This window comes from Lolium rigidum, chromosome 7 (assembly GCF_022539505.1).
Source record: "Lolium rigidum isolate FL_2022 chromosome 7, APGP_CSIRO_Lrig_0.1, whole genome shotgun sequence".
Lineage (NCBI taxonomy): Eukaryota > Viridiplantae > Streptophyta > Magnoliopsida > Poales > Poaceae > Lolium > Lolium rigidum.
Window position 1 is genome coordinate 348,471,489 of NC_061514.1, and position 24,962 is coordinate 348,496,450.

At 51.6% G+C, this 24,962-nt stretch overlaps 1 protein-coding gene across 1 annotated transcript in view; it reads left to right on the forward strand.

Annotated features, from left to right (window-relative positions):
- The first annotated feature begins 6,225 nt into the window (after window positions 1-6,225).
- The window catches only part of LOC124669366 (pectinesterase QRT1-like), a 61,104-nt gene continuing 42,367 nt past the window's right edge, over window positions 6,226-24,962 (forward strand). Inside the window, exon 1 of the mRNA XM_047205990.1 lies at window positions 6,226-6,498. Coding sequence (XP_047061946.1) covers window positions 6,226-6,498 — 273 coding nt within the window. The remainder of the gene's footprint in view (window positions 6,499-24,962) is intronic.

The following is a 24,962-nucleotide window of genomic DNA, read 5'->3' on the forward strand; positions in this document are numbered from 1 at the left end:
GGAACCCTCCGGACTTCCTTAGACATCCCGGGTCGTCCCGGACACTTCCGGAACCTTCCATAATATTCCGTACTATTCCGGTCCTTCCAGAACCTTCTAGAAGCTCCGATCAAAACACCGGATTTTTTCCGAACCCCGGAAAATGACTTCCCATATATGAATCTTATTCTTCGGACCATTCCGAACCTCCTCGTGATGTCTCGGATCCCATCCGAGACTCCGAACAACATTCGAGCTCCATTCCATATTCCATATCTACTTAAAACGACATCAAACCTTAAGTGTGTCACCCTACGGTTCGCGAACTATGCGGACATGGTTGAGACTTCTCTCCGACCAATAACCAATAGCGGGATCTGGAGATCCATAATGGCTCCCACATATTCAACGATGGCTTAGTGATCGAATGAACCATTTACATACGATACCGATTCCCTTTGTCTCACGATATATTACTTGTCCGAGGTTTGATCATCGGTATCACGATACCTTGTTCAACCTCGTCTCCTGACAAGTACTCTTTACTCGTACCGTGGTATGTGGTCTCTTATGAACCATTCATATGCTTGCAAGCTAATTAGACGATATTCCACCGAGAGGGCCCAGAGTATATCTATCCGTCATCAAGATGGACAAATCCCACTGTTGATCCATATGCCTCAAGCTTATACTTTCCGGATACCTAATCCCACCTTTATAACCACCCATTTACGCAGTGGCGTTTGATGTAATCAAAGTACCCTTCCGGCATAACTGATTTATATGATCTCATGGTCGAAAGGACTTGGTAACTATGTATCGAAAGCTTATAGCAAATGAACTTAATGACGTGATCTTATGCTACGCTTAATTGGGTGTGTCCATTACATCATTCACATAATGATATAACATTGTCATTAATAACATCCAATGTTCATGATCACGAAACGATGATCATCTATTAATCAACAAGCTAGTTATACAAGAGGCTTTACTAGGGACTTCTTGTTGTTTACATAACACACATGTATCAATGTTTCGGTCAACACAATTATAGCATGGTATATAAACATTTATCATAAACACAAATATATATAATAACCAATTTATTATTGCCTCTTGGGCATATCTCCAACAGCCAGGTCGTGCCATGCACGGTCGGGCAGCAGCCAACCGATCGGTCAAGAGCTGGCCGAGAGGGCCCTGTCGGCTGGTCGGGCCTGCGCTCCGCCTGCAGTCGGACGGCAGCTAGACGATCGGCCCGCAGCTGTCCGGTCGGTCGGCAGAGTGTCTGACCTGGTCACAGATTCGATTTTTTTGAAATCGCATGCTATTCCTGGAATTAAATATTTAATTCGCGGCTCACATCAGGGCCACATTTTTGGGCTATTTAGTTTCCTGGGCTACCCGTGTTGTTGTATAACACGGTTTTTAAAGCACTCCCGGGCTAGGCCCTGTGACCTGTTCGAGGAAACGCAATACATGATGTCAGCCAACTCGGTATGGCTGCAACACCAGTTTTGTTCATACATTTGCATGTGAAAATGGCTTGTGATGTCCAATTATGCATAATCCTACTATGCTGAAGACAACGAGGCCTACACGCACGGCATGATCAATGGTGTTAGCCAAATGTATGCTGATATAGGGACCACACAAGAGACTTAGTAGGGGTTCAATATTTACGTGGATCCCTTGTTTGGATATGATGGCCACCCTATGGATGATGCCACCACCATGTATGATGATGCAAACGATGAGGATGAGGAGCCTATGGACGATGCTGACCAGTGACCATGCAACCGCTTAAAGTAAAAGCCAAAAGACCGGAGGATACAGAGTTAAGGAGGACCGATACCTTTGTGAGGCTTGGATGACCATTAGCCAAGATCCAATTGGGGTGTCGAGAAAAAAGGAGGGACATATTGGCAGAAGGTTACCAAGTACTTTCATGAGCGTAGGAAGTTCCCTCTACCAAATTTATAGTGACCGACGCCAAATATCAATTCAAAAGAGACGTGGGTTCTTACTTTCAGAGTGCAACAAATATTGCGGTGCAATCGAGCACGTGCTTGCACGCCCCATGAGCGGCATCGAAGTTGCGGACATGGTAAGACCTCAACCATTCTAAATATGCCAATGTACTTTGCATATGTGTGAATGTATCTTACAGTTTGCATATGTGTAGGTGCCCCAAGCTTTGGACTACTCCAAGCAATGCCATAAAAATAAGGCCTTCACGTTGTGCCATTATTGAATGGAGCTCGAGGAATGTCCCAAGTGGGAGCTATGCTATGCTACATGCAAAAGGAGTCTCAAGAAAGCGTGGAGCAATGTATCATCGGTCATTGATCTTGAAGAGGGTAGTCTAAACACAGGTGGCCCAAGCAATGGTTGACGTTCATCTTGGCCAAGAGGCCACAAGGCCCCACCAAGGAAGATCTCAAAGGTGGTGCTTCCACACTTGCAATGCATGAGATATTCAAGGTTTTTATGGTTGAGTAGAAGGAGGCAAATGCCAAGAGGTATGAGAAGCGATACCGGGAGAAAGATGCCACATGTGCTAACTTCATGGACCTTCAAAAGAGAGCTCTTGAAGCTGAAGAGAGCAAGACACAATCAGTAGCCATTGAGGCCGAAGCCAAAATCATCACCGAGGAGCGAGTAATGTTAGCTGACTTGAGCTTTATGGACCCATCAAACCATGCTTGGTTTGAGAAGAATCAGATTATCACCCACCAATGCGATGCGTTATATCACATATCTATCTTACTTTGTCTATTCCATATGAAACTTGTGTCCTTTTGCTTATTGGTTTGGTACTATGGCATGTGAACTATGTGATTCCCTAATCAGTGGTAATTTATTAGCTATTAGTTCAGTTTATTTGTGCTAGTTTCGTGCACATGATGGCCAATTGGGTGAAACGGGAAATAAGAGGGGTGTGGCCAGTGCAGACCATTATGGGTCTGGACGTGAGGTTTGCCTCCGACCCAAACATATCGAAGGGGAGAGACAGCGTCATTTTTTTCGCGGGCCGACCTAAATGGTCTAAAAGAAACACATTTTGTGCACGTAATAGTTTGGCCCACTGAAGATGCCTTAAGGATACAAATAAAGTATAAATAAAGTACGACATTGTGCAGAAATGTGGAAACCAACCTAAGACGGAGTGATAAAATTAAATGTAGATGTGGCTTTTGTGGAAGGACAAATGCAAGGAGGACATGGTGTGGTGGCTATACCTGAGCATCCTTCGGGCCTAGTGGCGGATCCACGCCTAAGTGTTGTAGTAATTTGACTACACGGTTCTTTGGCAATACAAGCTACTACCTCCATACCGGATTAATGGGCAATTACGCATTTTGAGAAACAAGTTTAACTATAAATTTGATCAACAAAATATGAGATATATGCCATAAAAATTATACCGTTGGATTCGTATTCAAAAATGTTTTCAATAATATAATTTTTGTGATATATATCTTATATTTTATTGACAAAATTAGTAGTTAAACTTGTTTCTCGAAGTGTGTAATTGCCCATTAATCCGGTATGGAGGTAGTATGCAAAAGCTAAATAAAAATTTATGTAAGTACATATATTTGAGTACACAACTTTAAGCTTTTTTTTTTGAGCAGCTGCTTCTTTTTTGTTGAGGGAAACACAACTTTAACCTGATTGCATAGGGTTGATGTTCTGGCTCCGCCAATGTCCGGACCGGGCTTCAGGCTAGGCTAAAAAGGCCCAGTGTAAAAAGGCCCTAACCTAGCCCGGTCAAAAAGCCCCCAAAGCCCGACGGACCACATGACGGGAACTGCTATACACCGACCTGGTCGGCGCGTGCGGGGTGCCGCACACCCCCAGCGACCAGGTCGGGTAGTTTGGGCCGCGGCCCATTAGCTCAGGTACGTTTTTTTTTTGTTTTTTCTTCTTTTCTTTCTTCTGTTGTTTTTCTGTTATTAATATTTTTCTGATTCAAAATCTAACATTATTTATGAAATTATTTTTCAAGATTTTTTTCAAAATATGAACATTTTTAAATTCAATAGTTTTAAAATTTGAACGATTTTATATTTTGAATATTTTTCAAATAATTATATTTTTCAAAATTTGAACATTTTTCATGTTTGAACGGTTTTTAAATTTGAACATTTTTCATGTTTGAACAATTTTTAAGTTTGAACGATTTTTAAATTTGAACGGTTTTTAAATTTGAACATTTTTCATGTTTGAACAATTTTCATGTTTGAACGATTTTTAAATTTGAACGGTTTTCAGATTTTGACCGTTTTTTATATTTGAACATTTTTTAATTTAATTTTTTTAAATATTTCTATTTTTCGAATCGGAAAAATAGAAGTAAAAAAAGAAACAGAAAAACGAAAGAAAAACGAAAAAAAAACAGAAAAAAGAAAACAGGAAAAAAGAAACAGAAAATAAGAAACAAAAAAGAAAAGAAAAATCGAAAAAGGAGGCAGCCCGCACCTAACTGGGCCGGCCCGTACCGCGCGCGGGGTGTGCGGCGCGCGGTACGCGCCGACCTGGTCGGTGTATAGGGTTGGCCCCACATGACGGGCCTCTTCGTTGAATCACCAATCTGGACTGCCTAGCCGTCGGGCCTAAATTTCAAGCCTAGGCTTGGGATTTTCGGGCCAGGCTGTCCGCCCAGCTATACTTGTGGCCGGGTCAGCAAATGGACAAATTATTGCTGCTAGAGCTGGTTGCACTGATGCAATACACGATGATTTCACAGCTGAGTTAGGCGACACGGAGGAAGCATTCAGTCTGGCAGCTGAACTAGGAGTAATCAGAGCTGAGTTTGAAACAGATGCCGCGGTTTCTATGGCGCAAGGCAGACTTCTCCACTGAGGCGCCGATCATTGAAGATCTAAGATTCAAAGACACATTTGGTTTTCTGCATGTTCGATCAGGTTCAGTAAGCGTTCTGCAAACATTGTAAGAGCATCTCCAACAGAGACTCTAAAATTTGGCGCTGTAAAAGTCGTTTACAGCGCGCTTCATCCGGATACAGCGCGCGAAGCTGACCCGAGGTTCAGCAGAGGCTCTATTTTACAGCGCGACCTCCACAAACAGGTTTCTTCAACATACATACATCAAACAAGATTAAACAGCCCACAAATAAATCTGAAAAAATCAACTAAATTTCACAAATCTAAACAGGCCACAACGGCGGACGCCCCAACAGCCATGGGCGAGCCGGTATTTCTCTAGAGCATCTCCAACAGCCATGGGCGCGAGCGGAACCTCCGAGCGGCGGCGCGTCTGGTTCTTCTTTCTTCGTTCTCCTAAACCGAAACAAATTGGCGTGGCGGGAGATGGGGGAGGTCGGGCGCGGCGACCCTGGCGCGACGGGAGATGGAGGGAGGTTGGGCGGGGCGGCCATGGCGCGGCGACCATGGCGCTGCGGCCCTGGCGCGGCGGGAGATGGGGGGAGGTCGGGCGGAGCGGCCATGGCGCAGCGGGAGATGTGGGAGGTTGGGCCGGGCGGCCATGGCGCGGCGGGAGATGGGGGGAGGTTGGTCGGAGCGGCCATGGCGCAGCGGGAGATGGGGAGGCCGGCGTTGTGGCCGGCGTTGTGGCGACCATCGGACGATATTTCAGAGTTGTTTTCTTCGCGCCGTGGAGAAGTCAGCTTACAGCGCGCGCTAGTCGAAGCACCAAATATAGCGCTTTGTATAGCGCAAACTGCCGCGCGCACTAAAATATTTGCAGCGCGGCCTACTTTACAGCGCATGCTGGAGGACGCAAAAACGCGTTTGGCGCTGTATATTGACAGTTTTTTTAGCGCACGCTTAGTTTACAGCCTCTGTTGGAGATGCTCTAACTCGTATTCTTGCACATGTAGATGCTAATTGCAATGTAAACTCCTTGTCCTGGGAGTATGATGTGCCTGAGTGTGCCGTTGATGCTGTAATGAGCGGTTTCGCCTAAATCTTTTCGTAGTAATAAACGCTTTCTCTCAAAAACAATATCGACATTTCTTGTTTTTTCTAGCGTATCATACTGCTTGATTACGTGACCCAACAGAGCGTCCTGTCAAATTCAGACAACCAACACAGAGAAGACGGGTTTCCCTCTTCACTTGCGAAAAAAAAACGTTGATCGTCTATTCATCAGTGACGGACGACACGCACACACTCGTACGGTCTACCCGCCACTCCACTCCCCAGTCCCCACGGTTTTACAATCGAGAGCTAGGACCAGGACCGCCGGAGGGGAGCAATGAAGGCCGTCACCGGCCTCCACTACCACGGCTGCCACCCACAGTCGCCGACTCCGGCGACCAAGATCTCCATTCCTGTCTCCCCCGGTGGGGGCACGGAGGCGGCGCTGCTCGGGAAGGGGCGGTACAAGGCCTGGGCCCTCGCCGCCATCGCCCTACTCGCACTCTGGTCCATGTTCGCCGCCTCCGTCACCCTTCGCTGGTCCTCCGGCGACCTCGCCACTGCCTTCCAGGACGTGAGCGATCCCCTCTTCGACGACCTAGACCCGCTCGTACGGTTCCCCTACCCACATTCCCTGTTAGATCTTGCTGTGACTTGTGCTTGTTCTGTTCCTGAATCCTGACCTCAACATGTTAAGTTCTTAGAAACGTGTAGTGACATTGTGAAGTTTTATAAGGAGATGAACTGTTTACCTCTAAGTTTCAGAGTGAGCATGAAATTGGTGCTTCACTGATTGATTTCTGCAAACATTTTTTGTTCGTTTTTAACTGTAACCGTGACAAATTATTTTTGTGGACACACAGGGAGTTCGCCCAAACATTTGCATCTTCTCTTCTCAGGTTTTGTATGTTCAGTTTTGTGCTGCGGAAGTACTATGCCGAAACCTGAAACCACATGGTGTTTTTCTGATACCATGACCTCTTTTATTGTCAAGATATATTTTAGTTGGTATATTACCTGGATGAAGAACTGTCTGCACTTGTTCCTGTATTGGGTTATAATAACATGTTGTAATGCGGTAATTATCCAAACATTTGCATCTTCTCAAACAAATGGAAGTAGAAATATTTATTGGGTTTGTGATTTTGTGAATAAGGGATACTGAAGTATGCCTTATTATGAATTGAGTAGGAGATGGAGGAAAGGGAGAAACTAGTGCGGCGGATGTGGGACCTATACACACGCACTGGTGATCATGTATGGCTTCCGCGGTTCTGGCAAGAAGCGTTTGAGGCTGCATATGAGGAGCTTGCTGGTGATGATACGCCTGCAAGTGACGCAGCTGTATCTGAGATTGCCCGCATGTCAGTTCACAGGCCTGAGCTTGAGCAGTCACGGAATAATAATTAGGTACGAACGAGTTCATCCTTTTGCTAATTTGTTTCCCCATGAGAATATTGTTTCCCTTTATTAGATATATATATGCAATTGGACTTATAGGTTTGCTTTTCCTAGTGAGCATTCAGATGTGTGTAAAGGTTTATTTTTTCTACTGTTACTTTCTCGCTAATTTAGTTCAGCCTCCCGATATACCGTATTTGTGCTTGTTTCAGTTTTGATGGTTTGACCTTTATCTACAGTATTCTCTATTTCTCTAGCCATTGGTGGATTTTAGGATGGTGCACTTAACACAAAATAAAATCCATATTCTTTACTTGGTACCGTAGGGTACTTTTGGTGAATGAAATCTGGGTTGCCAATCTATGGTTATATGTGTTCAGTAGTGCAGAATATTATGATAGTAGGCTGATTTGTGGATATAGCAATAAGAGCTTGTCCTGTCATATGTGTGTTTTATCATCCCTGTAGTTGCTATCAAATAAGTTCATCAAGAAAGTAAATCAAAGTTTGCTGGATTCTGCAGCATTATATTCACTTTTCTTGAGTTCATTGGTATAATCAAGACCAAAACTGAGATCAGTTAGTGCCGCACATTGAGGGTTATGATTGCGACTAATCTCTCATCTGAATAAGGATTCCAATTATGTGCTCATTGTCTCACTGATAAGATTCTTGATTGCAGTCTGCAACTTCTCAACTTTGACAATGGATTCAATGGTGGATGAAGTTTAGGAGGACCCTATGACAAAGTTGTGCCAATAATTGTGCATGTATGGGGTGCTAGGCTAGGCGCAATGTGACAAATTTCATAAAATGTTATGCGAAATATTTGGAAGGATTGGAACCGTGGCGTCTTCAAGGAAACTAGGCAAACCTAACGTGAGGTGGCCGATGAAGTTTGGGTTGCATACCCATCTCTGCAACACCTGTTGGCTGTAGTGTTTTCTTTTGGCGACTACTCCGCATGCCACCTAGTGTACCAAGCCACACTGTAAATTGTACCCCATTTCTTCTAGCCGAGGACCGCTGTCTTGCCAATTTCTCGAAAAAATATATCTCATTAAATAAATCGAAACACCATCCAGTGTCTTCTAGCTATCAGCAGTTCTGACAAGTGGATATTGTGCTTGAAGATAGCTTCCATTTTGTATTTTTTATATATTCCTAGGTACAGCTAATTTGGAATGCTGCTTCTTGTGTAGTCAATAGTAGAGCATTACTGGTACTAGTTCCACTCTTTACTGCTGGATTACATTATTTCCCCTTCATCCAGTGCACTTCAGAATAAGCATGCAAACTGAGAATAATTAATTAAATATACTGCTAGTTAGTTTTAACTTCCTATGGAGGTTTTCTGTGGGTTCCAGAATCTTGATTGCATGATTTAGCAAGCTGTTTCTTGAGTGCATCCAGGCCCAGTGAACCTGATTGTAGGGAAGTATTGAGGAGATGCGGCATTCTTTTGTATCAGTTTTCATGCTTGACTTTAGTGCATATATACGTTAAGATGGGTGGAGGATTAAAGTCATTTAATATCTGGCCATCGTTTTGCCTTTAGCTGCTCCGGTGCATCACAATATCACATCATTCAATCACTCGTCACAGACTTGTACAATCTGGTTTAACTGACTAGACGCTATGAATGTCCAAACAGGAGGATATATGTGAATAAGCAGATGGTTCCTGTAAATTTTGACATCCCATTTTGAGAGAAGACCACTCGCTAACTATGAGCATTGCAGCAATTCAACTTAGCTCTATTTTCTTTCAGCTGACATTTTAGTCGACGAAATAGTTACTGTCTTATGATGTAATGATGTATGCAAAATCAGTTAAAAACTTCATAAAGCAGACCGAACTCGCATCTCCCTAGCAAGTACTTAGATTTCTTAGCAAGCAGATCAAATAGCTCTAGTTCTGCATTTTCTGCATATTTTTTTTCAAGAGTACGCCAAAGGCGTACCATATCTTTATAGAAGACAGATGTTTGAGTACAAGAACACGCTACCACAAGTAGCACACACACCACACCGGCTAGTCTGAAGACAGCCACCACCGACAAAACAACAACAACACGAAGGACCCTACCCTAAGCTAAAACACACAAAGTCGCGTCTTGACCGACGCTAGACACCTCCGAAGAGCAACAACTCCAAAATGGCGCTCCTTGTCAACGCGCCAAGAAAGGGGAAGATGGCGGAACTCGGACAGCCCAAAGAAGACATCGTCTTGGGGATGCCAGCAATGGCGTGCATTGCGCCCTTGCAGCCAGCCTCGGACAACGGCGAACACCGGAGGAATGCACCAGGACCTCCAAGCCGTGTCTCCAAACGTGAAGCTCCCAACAGAGGAACGACGCCGAGGACGCCGCCATCACGCCGATCCAAAGGATCTAGGCTTTCGCCTAGAGAGAGCAACCAAAATAGGCGAGAACACGAGAGACACCGACATGCCTCGGCAATGCCTCCAGAGAGGGGCACGACACCTGCAGGCACCGTCGCCGCCGGCCCAACGAGTTGGGAAAGACCATCGTCCGCGTCGTCGCACGACTCCGAGCCTCCGAGGTTTGGGGCAAACCTGTCCATGGAGAGACACACCGCCGCCGCCGCAGCTCCTCAACATCATTGTCGCAAAAAATCGTGGTCTCCAGCACGACGGCCCAAGCCACCAGCTTCAGCCTTGGCGAAAACAGCGCAACAACTCCCCACCACCTCCGGCAAAGGCCAGGTCGTCTCCGGCACACCCGCTCTAGGCACAGCCAGCAGATGACCAGGCCCGCCCCAACCACCAGCTCCCACACCTGCACCACCGAGAGGCATCACAGCACGTCCCCAACGCTGGGGCGGACGACCGATGCACCAGGGCACTCCGCCCTGGCAAGGCATCCTCCGCGCCGCCGCCCCCCAAGATGGGGTCTTGCGCCTTCACCTCCCGGCAGCCCCGCCACGCCACGCCGCAACCACCGGGGAGCCCCGCTGCTCGACCCCAGCACAGGGACGGCGGCCGATGCGCCCGGGCACTCCGCCAAGCCACGCATCCTCCCGCCTCGCCATCCCCAGGATGGGATCTAGCCGCGCCGCCACTCGTCCGCTCCGTCGCGTCCTCCCTCTCCTCTCCTTGCTGCCTGCCCAATCGAAGACCTCCGCTCGTCCGCGGGCTCCGCCATGCGTCGGCGACAACCTCCAGAACCGTGCCGCCGACCGCTCGTCGCCACCACCTCGCAGCCCTGGTGGCGTTTCCCTCCGCGCTAGGGAACCCGCCGGGGCTCACCGACCCTGCCCGCCGGCTTCGACGGCCGGGCACGGCCGCTACCGCCGGCGCCAGCGCCGACAGCGGCCGGGAGGAGGAGGAGATTGGGGGGCTTTTTTTTGTTTAGGGTTTGGGGCTCTCCGGAGCCGCTCGCGCGCGCGAAAGCGACCCGGGAGAGAAGCGTACAAGGTCAGGTTGAATTTTCTGCACATTAGAGAAGGAACATCGGTTTGCAAGAAATCTGGACACTGAAATCATCTGTGCGCTGGTTTTGCTTGCTCAAAATCCTTGTGCATTCACATACCCTTTGTGCAACTCAAATGGCTATCAGTATATTCTTATAATATGCTGAAAGGAATCAACTTGATATCTCCTCCTGCGTGCCAATGTGGCGATGCTGGATTTCCTCATTTCTGCGTAACAGTGCAGATACAAACTCGGCCTTCAGAGTATTGCATAGCCAAGATAAGGCTGGCAAGTCCGAGAGTCCAAGCTTATTAGGTTCAAACTTAGTTGTAGTTTAATATTGACCACATGGATATCTGCTTACTGGAGTCATGGAGGTAAGGGTGGGATTGTGGACTTTTCGTGTGATAGCAATGTATGTACAATGTGATAAGTTTGTTGGCTACTTTTGCAGGCTACCTGAGGCTACCTTAACAAAATGCAGGTAGTCTACGAAAATCCCTAACAGCACTCGAGCACCAGTGCTCCCGTTTTTTTAAATATTGAAAAACATATTTCTGAGACTTCAAAAAAAAAATCTAAAAACAAATTTGCACCTACACATTTTGAAGGTACGGTAGAAAATTTGAGGCAAAATATGTTGTATTTTGATGATCAAAATCTCGAGAGTTTGTTTCCAAAAGAGGAATTCAAGAAAATGGTTGTAACTCGATATCATGATAGACTTCTGAGTGAAGTTATGGTTAAAAAAGACTTAGTGTTAGAGTACGTCATACACGGTTTTTTGTTAGTAGTCTAGGATAGAGCCGGAATATGTTTCCACGCGATTCTAACTTGGCTTGTACTTCAACATGATACTTGTACTTCCATATATACTCGTCCATGAGGCTCAATGATACATCTATTATATTTTGTCAATCATTCTCTCTCGTTTAACATGGTATCAACCGCAAGTTCCTATCGATCTCCATGATCTACTATGGGGTTGTTCAACACGTAGGAGGGTTTGTCCGTTGATCGGTTGATCGGCTACCCTCGAGTTTTTTTTTTCTGATCTATATATCTTTTTCTATGCGCATGTCGCTCGACCGACGTTTTTTTCGGTTCGCCGATCATATATCGGATTGTGTCACCCACCACCCGCCGTCCTCATGCGCCTCTACTCCAACATGTGTGTCTACTCTACAACGGCTCTTCTTCATCATCCATGCAGCAAGGCCGGAAGTGCCGCACAAGGGACGCCTTCACGTGTCGCCGCCGGCTACCCTTGCCCACACGGTCTCCATCGTTGGTCTGTCTTCGCTTGGGATATCTCCTAGAATGTTGCCATCGACTCTTATCTGCATATCGTCCATGCCATGGCTCACCGAACGTCACATCGGTATGATCGGCCGACCTAGCGCGCATCTACGCCAAGCACGCCCGAGCATGCGCCTACCACCGATCGAGCATCGGCTGCCGCTGCGTCGCCCCTTCGATTCACAAGACCGTTGCCCTTGGTCCACACTACCAGCTTCCAACGCATCTTCATGGCGTGTACGTCGCTGGTGGTATCCCGTCGTTGCACCGACTCGCGCCCAGTAGCTATCCGCCCCCTCGGGGTGCAGCGTCGATGCACGCAGTCTACTTCATCATCCCTACGCACCAACTGTTCCAAGCTTCCACTGCGCCATCTCCCTAGGCGTTGATCGCCCACATCCGTGCAATGTCTTTGGCACGCGCCGTGTTCTTCTTTGCCTACTTCGAGTGACACCGTCACGCATTTACAGGTAACCTAGATGACCACTTTTGGTCGTCGTAGGTGTCGTTGAATACCTCTATATATGACAATCTAGGTGTCCAACATGGCTACTCCAGGCCGTCGCTGGTTTTCACCGCCATCTACATCTTCGTCTACCAAGACCTTGTCGCCAGCGTCACCGTCTCATCCTCAACTACAACGTGTACTCCAACAACCACAAACAACACCGACATCTCTCTTTCCCCCTCTATCTTCACCGCTCCGCGACTCGCAACCGCTCTGGAGGCCTCCTCTGCTAGTCCCTACGACACTAGCACACGGTTCATGATGGTCACTGCCCTCGCACGCCGATATTGCCAACACCGGCAAGTGCCTTCCTCCCCGACGCGTCCCATAGTCGCTAAATCTCGGGTTAGCGCCTCATCTTCATCGTGAAAGATCGAGATGTCGCCTAGAGGGGGGGGGGGGGTGAATAAGCAATTACAAGCTCTTGCGGATTTTTCTTGTAAGAATGCGGAATTAAACTATCGTTTGGTTTACAAGCACAAACCCTAAATATGCTATGCTCAACTAAGTGTAACAATAGCAACTAGAGCTAAGCAAGATAGGCACAAGATATATGTAGCACAAGTGATAGCAAGATATATATACTTCAAGCACGATGGCTATCACAAGGAAAGAGAGCTCGGGTATAGAAATAACCGAGGCACGCGGAGACGAGGATGTATTCCCGTGTTCCCTTGCTTTGCAACAAGGTACGTCACGTTTGGAGGAGTGGAGGTCCCACGGAGGATTCCCCGCGCCACGAAGGCTCACCCTATTCTCCGAACCACACCCACGAAGGATAATGGCCCTTTCCTTATGGTTAGCTTTTCCTCCGCTCCGGAGATGGCAAGCTCCACAACCACTTCACAAGCTCCACGAAGGAGAAGCCCGGGCCCCTTCACAATATTCCACGAAGAGATCACCGGGACACCAACCAAGCCAACTAGGAGGTCACCCTCCAAGAGTAACAAGCTCACGGTCTCTCACTCGAAAAAATTGTGGTGGAGAGCTCAACACTATGCAATGATGCAAAGCAAGAACACCGGAGGTGTTCAAGTCCTTCACACTCAAATCCCACCAAAGCAACGAATGCTAGGATGAGATTGGAGAGAAAGAACAAGGGGGAAAGTCAACTAAAGACTCCAAGATCTAGATCCCAAGAGATTCCCTCACTTAGAGAAGAAATGGTTTGGTGGAAGTGTAGATCTAGATCTCCTCACTCAAATCCTCAAATATGAGCAAGAATGGTTGGAGGAAACAAGGGAGAGAGCAACTTCTTCAAATGCAACAATGGAGGTGAGAGAAAGGGGAAGAAGTTGTTGCTCAAGGTGGAAGAAGGGCTATTTATAGTCTAACGAGAAAAATAACCGTTGGGGAGAAAACCGGGTGAAAATCGGATAAAAAACGAGCTGAAAAGTGCCCAGGCCAGCTCCCAGGCCGATTGACCGGAGCCTGGGCTGGGGAGGCCGGAGGCCTGCCCGATCAGGCCGGCCCACCGACCGGGCGCAGTGGAAACAACGCACAGGCGGCGAAAAAGCTTCAGGCCGTGCGAGGGAGGAGCCAGGCCGCGTGAGCCTTGGGCGGCCAAGGCGGCCCAGTCCGGATCCGGCCGGACCGGAGGGGCAGCAGGGCGGCCCGGTCGTGGACCTGGCCCAAGGCTGGTCACAGGCCGCGTGGCGCGCGCCAGGCCGCGTGACGCGCGCCAGGCCGCGTGACGGGCCGAAGGCGGAGAGGCGGCCCGGTGCGGCTCCCGGTCGGACCGGAGGGGTAGCTGGGCTAGCCGGCGCGTGGGCCGGTGGCCGCCCGGTCCGGTTGGCGCCCGGTGCGGACCGGGTGGGCCGGCGTGCGGCCCGGCAGACCGGTCGCCAACCGGCTGCCCCTCTTTTCTTTTTCCCTTTTTCTTCTTTTTCCCTTTCCTTTAATAACTAGAGCTCCCGAACTCCGATTGACATGAAACTAATTTCGTTTGGAAGATAACGACAAATGCTATCCTATAAAAAGTGCAAACTCAAGAATCTGTGGAAGGGAATTTTATCATGAATATAAAAGGTAGAACCTTATATCATGAATAACCGGTAAAATTACCCAACCTAGAAAATGCCATAGAAGATGCATGCAAACTCCGTTTTCGATGAACTTGGGCTTGTTGTAAAGCTAGCAACAAGCTCAAGAACCTCACATAGAGAAACACCAAGAAGCAATAAGGATATGCAAAGTATTCAAAGGATTGAGCTCCCTAAGACGATGTGATCAAGTTACTCAACCGAAAGCCCCTCTTAATAGTGCTGTTGGGGGGATGACCCCCGGTATGCCAAAGGCATGCCAAACCGGATGGTCTTATCCATCAAGATACCGGTTTAATATTTATACCGGAGCTCCAAGATAGGAATTTGGCTAAGTAAGCTAAGCCTGTATCCCCAAGAGGGGTATGCCTGAGACCGGGAAGGAGAGATACCGGAGCACCGGAAGGAAGAGCATGTCGGCTGGCTGGTCAAAGATTCCGTCAAGAGCTAAAGGACAAGGATGAGCTAAGCAAAGTAGCTTTAAACGAAGGCCTGAAGACAAAGAAGAGGATGACGGCCAAAGAAGCCGGAGGACGTCGACCTCCTCGTTTAAAGAAGACCCCGGCGTCATCTATGATTAAAGTAGCTTTATAAAGTATCTTTGTAAAGTAGTTTGTCTAGTCAAAGATCCCATCAGGGTTTCTTGTCTCGTAAGCCACCCTCTCCCCTATATAAGGAGAGGGGGCAGCCTCTTTCATACGCGCGTGACATTAGAGAGAGAACCCCGTAAGCTAAAACTTGTAACGTGTGGAGATCAATGAAAATGGTGATCTAGAGCGAGCTCTTCCTTGTGTCTTTCTTCTTCAACCTCCGGCCTTGGCCAAGTTCTTGAGGAAACCATCCGGAAGTTCATCCCGTCTAGTCACAAACCCTCCCCGAATCCTCTAGCGTCCATTCGGCCCCAAGATAAGCCATCCTATGGAATCCGTTTGTTCCCCACGACGACGCTTGGCGCCCACCGTGGGGCATGAAGTGGCGCTTGGCTGGAGTTCATATTCGGGCGGGCATCCTCGACATCAACGGCGAGCGCACGGTGTCCGCGCTCGTGCAACGCATCTACAACATGGACTTCATCAACGACAACGCAGGCTGTTTCGCCAACGGCGGCAAGTTCCCGCAGAACGGCCGCACCATCGAGTTCGGCAGCATCCGCGTCTATTTCGGCACCGTTCCCGTGCGCCAGCGCCTCTCGCCGGTGCTGGTGGCGCCGGATCCGCCAAGATGGCTGTGCGCTGGCCGCGCCGCCGGCAGCGTGGAGGTCATGATGGCTGGTGCGGTCAACACCGGCAAGGGAGCTGTGGAGGAAGGAAATGAACGCGCGGCATCAACCCGCCCGGCAAAACCGCCGCTGGAGCGTGACGCAGGCGCCGCGGGAGCATCGTCAGCACCACCGGCAACACCTCTTCAAGCGGCGATGCACACGCTGGCCACGCCCATCGCGCAGAACATCGACCCGGCAAAGGCTCAGGAGGAGCTGGAGGTCACGCGCAAGGCCCTGCTTACCGGTGGCGCCGACATCATCCGGGCGCAGCGCGAGCTGAACCTCACCCTACGTGAGTATAATGCTGCCCATGGCTTTGCTTCAGTTAGTGCTCATGCTGCTAGGATACCGGAGAACCGGCTTAAAGCTCGTAATCTAGATCAGGATTTGCGCAAGGAAGTTCTTACCGGCAAAAGTGCGTCTGTGTCTGTAAGAATTGTAGAAAAGCCTAAGTACAGTAGCCCGGATAAAACCATAAAGCCGCTAAAGCTGCGGTAGAACTGTGTGAATCACTTTCCGGAGACGAGTTGGCAAAGCAGCAAGAGCGTGTGAAAGAGCTGCTGAAAACCATTGAGCAGCAAAATGCTGAGCAGCTAGCTAAGCTAAACGAGGCAGTGGCCTCAAAATCCGCGCGTTCAACAAAGAATGCCGGAAGCAAGTCCCAGGGGCAGGCATCGTCTCCCCATCCGGACAAAAGAAGGGAAAGAGAAAAGAATGCACGGCAGATGACTGTGTATGATCCAGTTCTTGCCGGAAAGCGAAAAGCCGGGCAACATGATGCCGGTAGAAAAAGCCAAGGGGCAGATCGGGGCTACGCCAAGGGAGGCTATGCCGGAAACAATCATGCCGGTAGATATGAAACCGGGCAAAATTATCGAGCAGCAAGAGTGGCATATGTGGATGAAGAAATGCCACCACCAGGGTACCGGCAGGCAAGAGCCGCGGAACCGGAAGAATATGACGAATCAGATTCCGAGGTGGAACGAACAAGAGTCCACCGGAACCCTTTGGGGGAACGCCTGGGGGAAAGATGTTTGCCAGACCGGGATGCGAGGCACAGATTCGACAGAGTACATCTTTCCGCAATAGTTGAATGCGAGGGACCTCCTGGCCCAAGGTGTTTTGGTCCACGAATCATGAGAGAAGAACCACCGGTGCGCAATTTCCAGCTGCCCCGGACACAAGAACGTACGATGGTACGACCAAACCGGAAGACTGGCTGGCAGATTATGTCACAGCTGTTTATGTGGCTGGTGGTGGAGTAAACCGGCGTTGGGCGGTGAGAATCATACCGTCCTACCTCGTAGGTCCTGCCAGGATTTGGCTTAACAATTTGCCAGCAGGAAGCATTAATGGATGGTTGGATTTTGAGGAAGCCTTTGTGAACAACTTCAGTAGCACTTACAAGAGGCCAAACTGGCCCCAGCAACTCGCGTTGTGCCAACAGCGCCCGGGAGAAACAGACCGGGATTATCTCACCCGGTGGAACTCAATGAGGAACACATGTGAGGGAGTGATTGAGGCACAGGCCATTGCTTGGTTCAGCCAAGGATGCCGGAGAGGATCACCTTTGTGGCAAAGGCTGCAAAGAAGCATGCCAACAACCTTGGCGGAAATGATACGTGTGGCAGATAGCTATGCATTGGGAGACCCAATGCAACCGGCAGTGCAAGCTGAACCGGAGCACTCAAATCTGCCTCAACAGCCATACCGGGATAACCGGAACAACAAAAGGAGGGAAGATTTTCCGGATCGAAGATACGCACCGCAGCAAGTTGCTGCCGTACAAGAAAATTATGACGCCAGCGGCAGTCAGAGACAGAAAACTGGATCGCAGCCATGGGCGGGTCCTAAGAAGCAGTGGGTCGAGAAGAAACCCTGGGGCCAGAAAAAGAATTGGCAAGAGCCTGTCAAATACACTATGGAAGCCGCCATGGACAAACCTTGCCGGTGGCACACGCCGAACCCGGACCACCCGTCAAACCATCTGACGAAGGATTGTTCTTGGACCAAATACTTGATGCAAAAGGGTGCAGTGAAAGATGCGCAAGGACAAGGGTGCGCCACAATGTTGCCGCCGCCGCAAGATATGTTGCACCAACAGCAACTGCCACCACCACCACCACTCACTGGAGCAAATGCTCTACCGGTACAACATCAGCCAAACAGGCAGCAGTACCAGCAAGATAACCGGGTGGAGGAGAATCGTGATCAACCACCTCCACCGACACCTTTGGGCCGGAATGTCTACGAAGACCCACACCTGTGCATGGTTGTCTTTGTCACTGAGCCAACTGACAGGCAGAGCGTGCATCGCCGTTCCATGGAAGTAAACGCGGTGATGCCGGCAGTGCCCAAGTACATGCTGTGGTCAGATCAGGAGATCAGCTGGTCGTTCAAGGATCACCCCAAAATCATGCCGAATCCGGGTGGATACGCTCTTGTTGTGGACCCAATCATGAAGGGGCCGGAAACTCGGGTAAAGTTCAGCAAGGTGCTGATAGACAATGGTAGCAGCATAAACATCATGTACAAGCACACCATGCGTACGCTGGGCATAACGGAGAATATGCTGCAGCCAACTCACACAACTTTCCATGGGATCGTCCCCGGTTTGTCCTGTGCCCCGATAGGAAAAGTTCGGGTGGATGTGTCGTTTGGAGGACGTGACAATTGTCGTGTTGAGAACATTGAGTTTGAGGTGGTGGACTTAGATAGTCCTTACCATGCATTGCTGGGGAGACCGGCATTGGCAGCTTTTATGGCCTCAACCCATACGGCTTACCTCAAGATGAAGATGCCGGCACCTCGTGGACCCTTGACTGTGGTGGGAAACTATAAAGTCTCAATGGAAACTGCTTCCGCCGGATCAAACCTGGCGGAATCACTGGTGATAGCGGAAGAAAAGAAAAGAATGCAAACTGCTGTTGCGCTGGCTCAGTCCTCGAAGTTGAGCTTAGCGGCAATGAGTGGAAACTTGGCCTCACCGGAATTCAAGCCGACAAACGAGACAAAGGACATTGTGCTGGATCCGGCTCACCCAGAGCGCACCGTTCGTATCGGTGCCGGCCTCAGTCAAGCATAGGAAAGCGCGCTCGTCAGCTTCCTCCATGAGAATCGGAACATCTTTGCCTGGTCTACTGATGACTTGGTAGGAGTTCCGAGGGAGCTGGCTGAGCACTCTTTAAACGTCCGGAAAGATGCCAAACCGGTGCGACAGCCTTTGCGCCGGTTCGCAGAAGATAGGAGGAAAATCATTGGAGAAGAAGTAACAAAGCTGTTGGTTGCCGGTTTCATCGTGGAGGTCACGCACACAGAGTGGCTGGCTAATCCGGTGATGGCCGAGAAGAAAAAAGATGAGAACCTGGAGGCACAAGCTCCAAAGGTGTGGCGCATGTGCATCGACTACACCAACCTCAACAAAGCTTGCCCAAGAGATCCTTTCCCTTGCCCCGAATCGATCAAGTGATTGATTCTACTGCTGAGTGTGAGTTGTTGTCGTTCCTCGGATGCGTATTCCGGCTTCCACCAAATCCCTCCGAAAAAAGAAGATCAAATAAAAACTGCGTTCATTACCCCGCACGGGGCTTATTGCTATGTTACAATGCCTTTTGGTTTGCGCAACGCTGGTGCAACGTACTCAGCTCGTATGCAAAAATGCTTGTTTGATCAAATCGGAAAAAATGTGCAAGTTTATGTGGATGATATTGTGATAAAAACTAAAATAAAAGATACCTTGATTGATGACATCCGGCAAACATTTGATAACCTAAGACGGTTCCGGATGAAACTCAATCCGGCAAAATGCACCTTTGGTGTCCCTGCCGGCAAGCTGCTTGGCTTCCTTGTGTCAAGCCGGGGCATTGAGGTCAATCCGGTAAAAATCCGGGCAATAGAAAGAATGACTATTCCACGGGAGCTAAAAGATGTGCAAAAGTTTACCGGAAGCTTGGCATCGCTAAGCCGGTTCATAAGCAGGCTAGGAGAAAAGGCCTTGCCACTCTATGCTCTGATGAAAAAATCGGATACTTTCGTCCGGACCACACGAGCGGACGCAGCGTTTAAAGAATTGAAGAACATGCTCGTAACGGCCCCAATCTTGGCCTCACCCTTGGAAAGAGAACCTATGTTGCTTTATATAGCGGCAACAAACCGGGTGGTTAGTGTTGTGGTTGTGGTAGAAAGAGAAGAGGAAGGAAAAATCGTCCAGAGGCCGGTATACTACCTGAGCGAGGTGCTCTCCTCCTCAAAGCAAAACTACCCACACTTCCAAAAGATGACTTATGGCGTGTTCATGGTCGCCACGAAACTCAAGCATTACTTTGAGGAGCACCCAATGAAGGTAGTAAGTGAGGCACCTATCTCCGATATCATGGGTAACAAGGACGCCAGCGGCCAGATTGCAAAATGGGCAATTCAGCTATCGCCGTATGTACCGGTGTATGAAAGAAGAGATGCCATAAAGTCGCAAGCTTTAGCTGATTTCTTGGTCGATTGGGCGGAGATACAATATAAGCCGCCAGAGCACAAAATAGAATACTGGAAGATGCACTTTGACGGATCCAAACTCAAAGAAGGTCTGGGTGCCGGTGTGGTACTCACTTCACCTAAGGGAGATCACCTCCGGTATGTTTTGCAAGTGCACTTCAGGGCATCAAACAATGTCGCTGAATATGAAGCTCTGATACACGGGCTTAAGGTCGCAAAAGAAATTGGAGCGCTCCGGATCATTTGCTACGGAGATTCAGATCTGGTGGTGCAACAGTGTTCCGGAGATTGGGATGCAAAAGATGAAAACATGGCCTCATACCGGTTCCATGTGCAAAAGATTGCCGGCTTCTTCGAGGGATGTGAGTTTCACCATGTACCGCGGGCTGAAAATGAAGCCGCGGATGCTCTATCCTAGTCCGGGCTCATCTAGACAAGAAATTCCACCTGGAATAGCCTTGGCACATCTAAGAATTCCGTCAATCAAGCCAAGCCCGGAGTCGGAATCAATTTTCGTACCGGAATCGCATGTGGTGCCAATGGAGATTGACGAAGGAAACCCGGGGACTGTTCCGGCAAACCCGGGGACTGTACCGGTAAACTCGGGGACTGCGATGCCCATGCCGGAGGAGGCAATGCTCGTGGACAGCATGGACATAGACATGCCGGTGTTCGTTGTCGTGGTATCGTCATGACATATGCCATAGGGTGGCTAATCGAAGGGGCTCCTGAGAGATCTCACGGCGGTATCCGGAAGCGGGTATGGGCACGAGCGACACGGCGACGTACCCAGGTTCGAGGCCCTCCGGTGGAGGTAAAACCTCTACTCCTGCTATGAGTGTATATGATGTATAACACGGTACAATGGTGCTCCTTGAGCTGTATCCGGCTGCTCTGAGGTGGACGAAGGTCTCTCTCTCAGGGCAGCTCTAAGACTAGTGAATGGTAATCGATCGATCGTCCCCCGCACGAGGGGGTAGCCCGGCTTATATAGGCACCGGCACTTTACATATAAGTCCCTAGAGTCTAGTGGCCAGCATGGGCCGGCTTCGGCTCCCGTCCCTTCCCGAGGCGCTGACGCCAGGGAGCCGTTGAGCGTAGTGGCACGTCCCATCCGCCTGCTCTGGTCAGCGGCGTGGAGGTGCTGTCGCTGTCGCCATCATGCTCTGTAGCGCGTACGGCTCGACGTACGCCATGATGGCCTGTCTGGCGCGTGGCACTGCTGCTCTACAGTGCCCCGTACTTTACGGGTGATGAGGTCAGCGTGGACCTTTGAACCCGGCTCACCTACCCAGTTCCTTCCTGTGCAAGACTCGCCAGCCTCGAGTCGGTCTGAGGTACAAACCCCAGTCGGATATGGCTTGTAGAAGCCGGCCTAGCTACAGCGTCGAAGGCCGCAGCCAGGCCGACCAGGACTTAGAGCCAGCCGGCTCCCGAGGCAGCCGGCCACGGCTCCAGCCGCTGCTCCTCGGCCGGCCTTTGCCGCGAGCCGGCCACCTCGAGCCGGCCGCTCCGCGTCCATTGCCCTACCCGGGGTCTTCCCCCCGACATTAGCCCCCGAAGCTGGCAAGGTCCTGCGTTAAGAAGGACCTAGGCAGGTTTCCCTGGCTTTGTATATCTCTCGCTTGTTTCGGGCGGCTCCCGGAGGGGCCAGCTGAGAATTTTCACTCAGCCGGCTGCGCCCTCATCCGGCTCGCCCCGTCCGGCTTCCTCCAGCCGGACGCCTTTTTTGCTCCTGTTGTTTTCACTTTTTCTTAAGTGTTGAAGACGTTTCCGGCTTGTTGCCAGAATCTGGGGCCGGGTCGATTTTATCGTCCGGCTCCGGCTCGGGTGCAACGGCAACTCCGCCGCCTCGAGTCCCGCGCCCGACTTGACCGTTCTGACGGCTTCGTCAGCGCGGTCGTTTCGTATGGTCACATCACTGTCCCCTTCCGGATTTTCTGCGGTCGTGGGCGAAGTGGGGCGACCGTTTCTGGTAACTGCCGGCGTCGTGTGGGGCGGTTTCGGCGCAGTTAATCCCATCGTGGCCCACGATCGCCACGTGGCTGCGTAACGGGCGCGCGGGACGGCTATAAATGCCCCCCGCGCGGTACCGAGGCAGCCTTCTTCTTCCTTGCGCCACTGCCTCTTCTCTCTCTCTGTCGTTCGAGCGCTCTTCGCACGCCACTGCTTCATCTCTGGTGACCTCCTGGCGAACCTCGGCGACCGTCCGCGGCCGGAGCTCTCCGCCGTTCGACAGCCGTCCGCACGCCGAGCCGGCGCCACGGGGCCCCGCGGCTCAACGCTCCGCTCATCGCCGCCGCGCTCTCCTCCGGTGAGGAGCGGTTCCTCTTCTCCCTTCGATCTCAACTGGTCCTCTTCTTCCTCCTCTTCGTCCATGGCCTCCGCCGCCGGGTCCCGGAGGGGTTCGCTTATGAACGACGATGACATCGAGCGTCCGGTGCGCCTCCGCCGGATCCCTCGGGAGGTGGTCACGCGGGCGCCCGGCGGCGAGGTGGAGCCCGGGCCGGATCCCGGCGAGCGCGTCGTCTTCGGCGCGCACCTCGACCGCGGGCTAGGCCTGCCGGCTTCGGCCTTCTTCCGCCGCTTCCTCGACTTCTTCGGCCTGCAGCCGCACCACCTGCCGGCTAACGCATGCGTCCTCCTCAGCTGCTATGTGGCCTTCATGGAGGGCTACGCCGGCTTGTGGCCGGACGTCGACTTCTGGGGCCGGCTCTTCTACCTCAAGTCGCAGATGACTGAGGGCCGTCTGAGGACCTGCGGCTGCGCCTCCATCTATCCCCGCGCCGGCTCGCTCTTCCCGAAGATACCGACTGTCGATTCGGTGAAGAACTGGCAGATGACGTTCTTCTACGTGAAGAACGCCAACCCAGCTTTCGACTGGATCAACCTGCCGGAGTACGATCCGGCTCCTCCGACCACCCGGCTCAACTGGGGTCACAACCCCAAGTCGACGGACCCGGACGCGGAGGTCAACCTCCTCTGGGATTTCCTGGGGGAGTGCGTTCAAGGGGGCCGGCTGAGCGCCGAGGACCTCCTCTCGCACCTACATGGAGCGCCGGGTGATACCGCTCCGTGCTCGTGCCCACAAGATCGGGCTTATGTCCGGCCGGCTGGATCCGACCCGGACGTCGAGGATAGCGCTCACCAAGGCCCAAGTCGCCCGCCGGGTGAATAACATCACCAAGGCCAACCTGCCGGAAGACTGGGCGTGGGGGCTGCCGCCTACGACCGAGCCGCGCCTCCGCAGCGGGTAAGTACTTTTAGCTTGCGTTTTTCGACTTGCGGCTGCGTGGGCCACTTGTTACTCATCTCGTTCTTTTCCTTCTAGATCTTCCCCCGCCAAGAACTCGAGGATGGCGACTTGGCGCACAAGATCTGGGTGGCGGATCTCGTGGATCCGGCTGACCAAGCCGACGACCCGGCCGGCGACCAAGCCGGCGATGACGACCTGCCGGTGGTGCCCGACCAGGGCGGCCAAGGGGAGCATAACCCGCCGCCTTCGCCGGAGCAGCAGGAGGAGGAGGAGGCGGAGCCGGCCACGTCTACCACGGGGCCAGGACCGATCCGGGCGGTGCCCCTGCGCTCGAGGCCGCCTGCCGCCTCGGCGACTTCCGCGCCGAAGAAGAAGCGGGCCGCCGGCGGGAACACGGCCAGGCTGGAGGGCAAGGCCAAGAGGCAGCGCCAGCAGGAGCCCAAGAGGGTCCCGGAGATGGCCGGGTAAGCCCCTTTCTGTTTTCTTTGTTGTTTGATTTCTTTTCTTTCCCCTTGCACTTATCTTCTTTTGTTTGCTTGACCAGGGCCGCCATCAAGTTCGCCCAAGGCGGCAGCTCTGGGCCGGCTGCGCGCGTTGCGCCGCCGTTCCGCCGGCAGAGGGAGCCGACGCCGCCGCCTACGACACGCGCGCGCACGCCGCCCGTCGTCGTCGTGCCGCCCGTGGCCACGCCGCCTGTGGCTTCGCCGCCTCCCGCGGGGGCGTCCTCTTCCGCTGTGCCTCCTTCGGCGCCGAGCCAGGGCGCCCAAGGTGAGTCGGCCCAGAGGCCCACCATTGGCGACCTGTTTCCGCACCGCGCGCCGCTGCTGGGGCCGGCTGCTGGAGCCGGCCAAGGTGTGCCACCGGCGGCAGGAGCTGGAGCTGGCGGAGCTGCGCCGCCTGAGGAGCCGGAGGTGGTTCCCACCGGGCCCGCCATGCCGCCTCCGGCTTCGGAGCCGCAGCGGGAGGAGCCTCAGCAGGAGGAGCCAGCGCGCGCCAGGGACGCCGACTCCCGGGCGTTGGTGAAGGCGAAGGGCCCGGCGGTGCCGCAGCGGGATCTGCACGTGGCCAAGGGCGCCCGGCTGGCGGCCGTGCCATCCGCCTCCGATTCCAGCTTCGGTTCGGCTGGCACCATGGAGAGGGCCTGGCACCAGGCGGACTCCAGTGAAATATACAACCGGGAGGGGCAGCCTGGCACGGCGCCCTTGAAGATGCTTTTCGCTGGCTACCGCGCCAGCATTAAGACCAAGGCCTCCGAGGCTCTGGCCCAGCTGAAGACGCTGGAAGAGGCTGACAAGGTAAGCAGCTCTTATCTTATCTTCTGCAATTTTACTGTTATCCTGGTAGCCCTCCGAGGCATGGGCCGGCTGCTCGGAGCCGGCCCAGG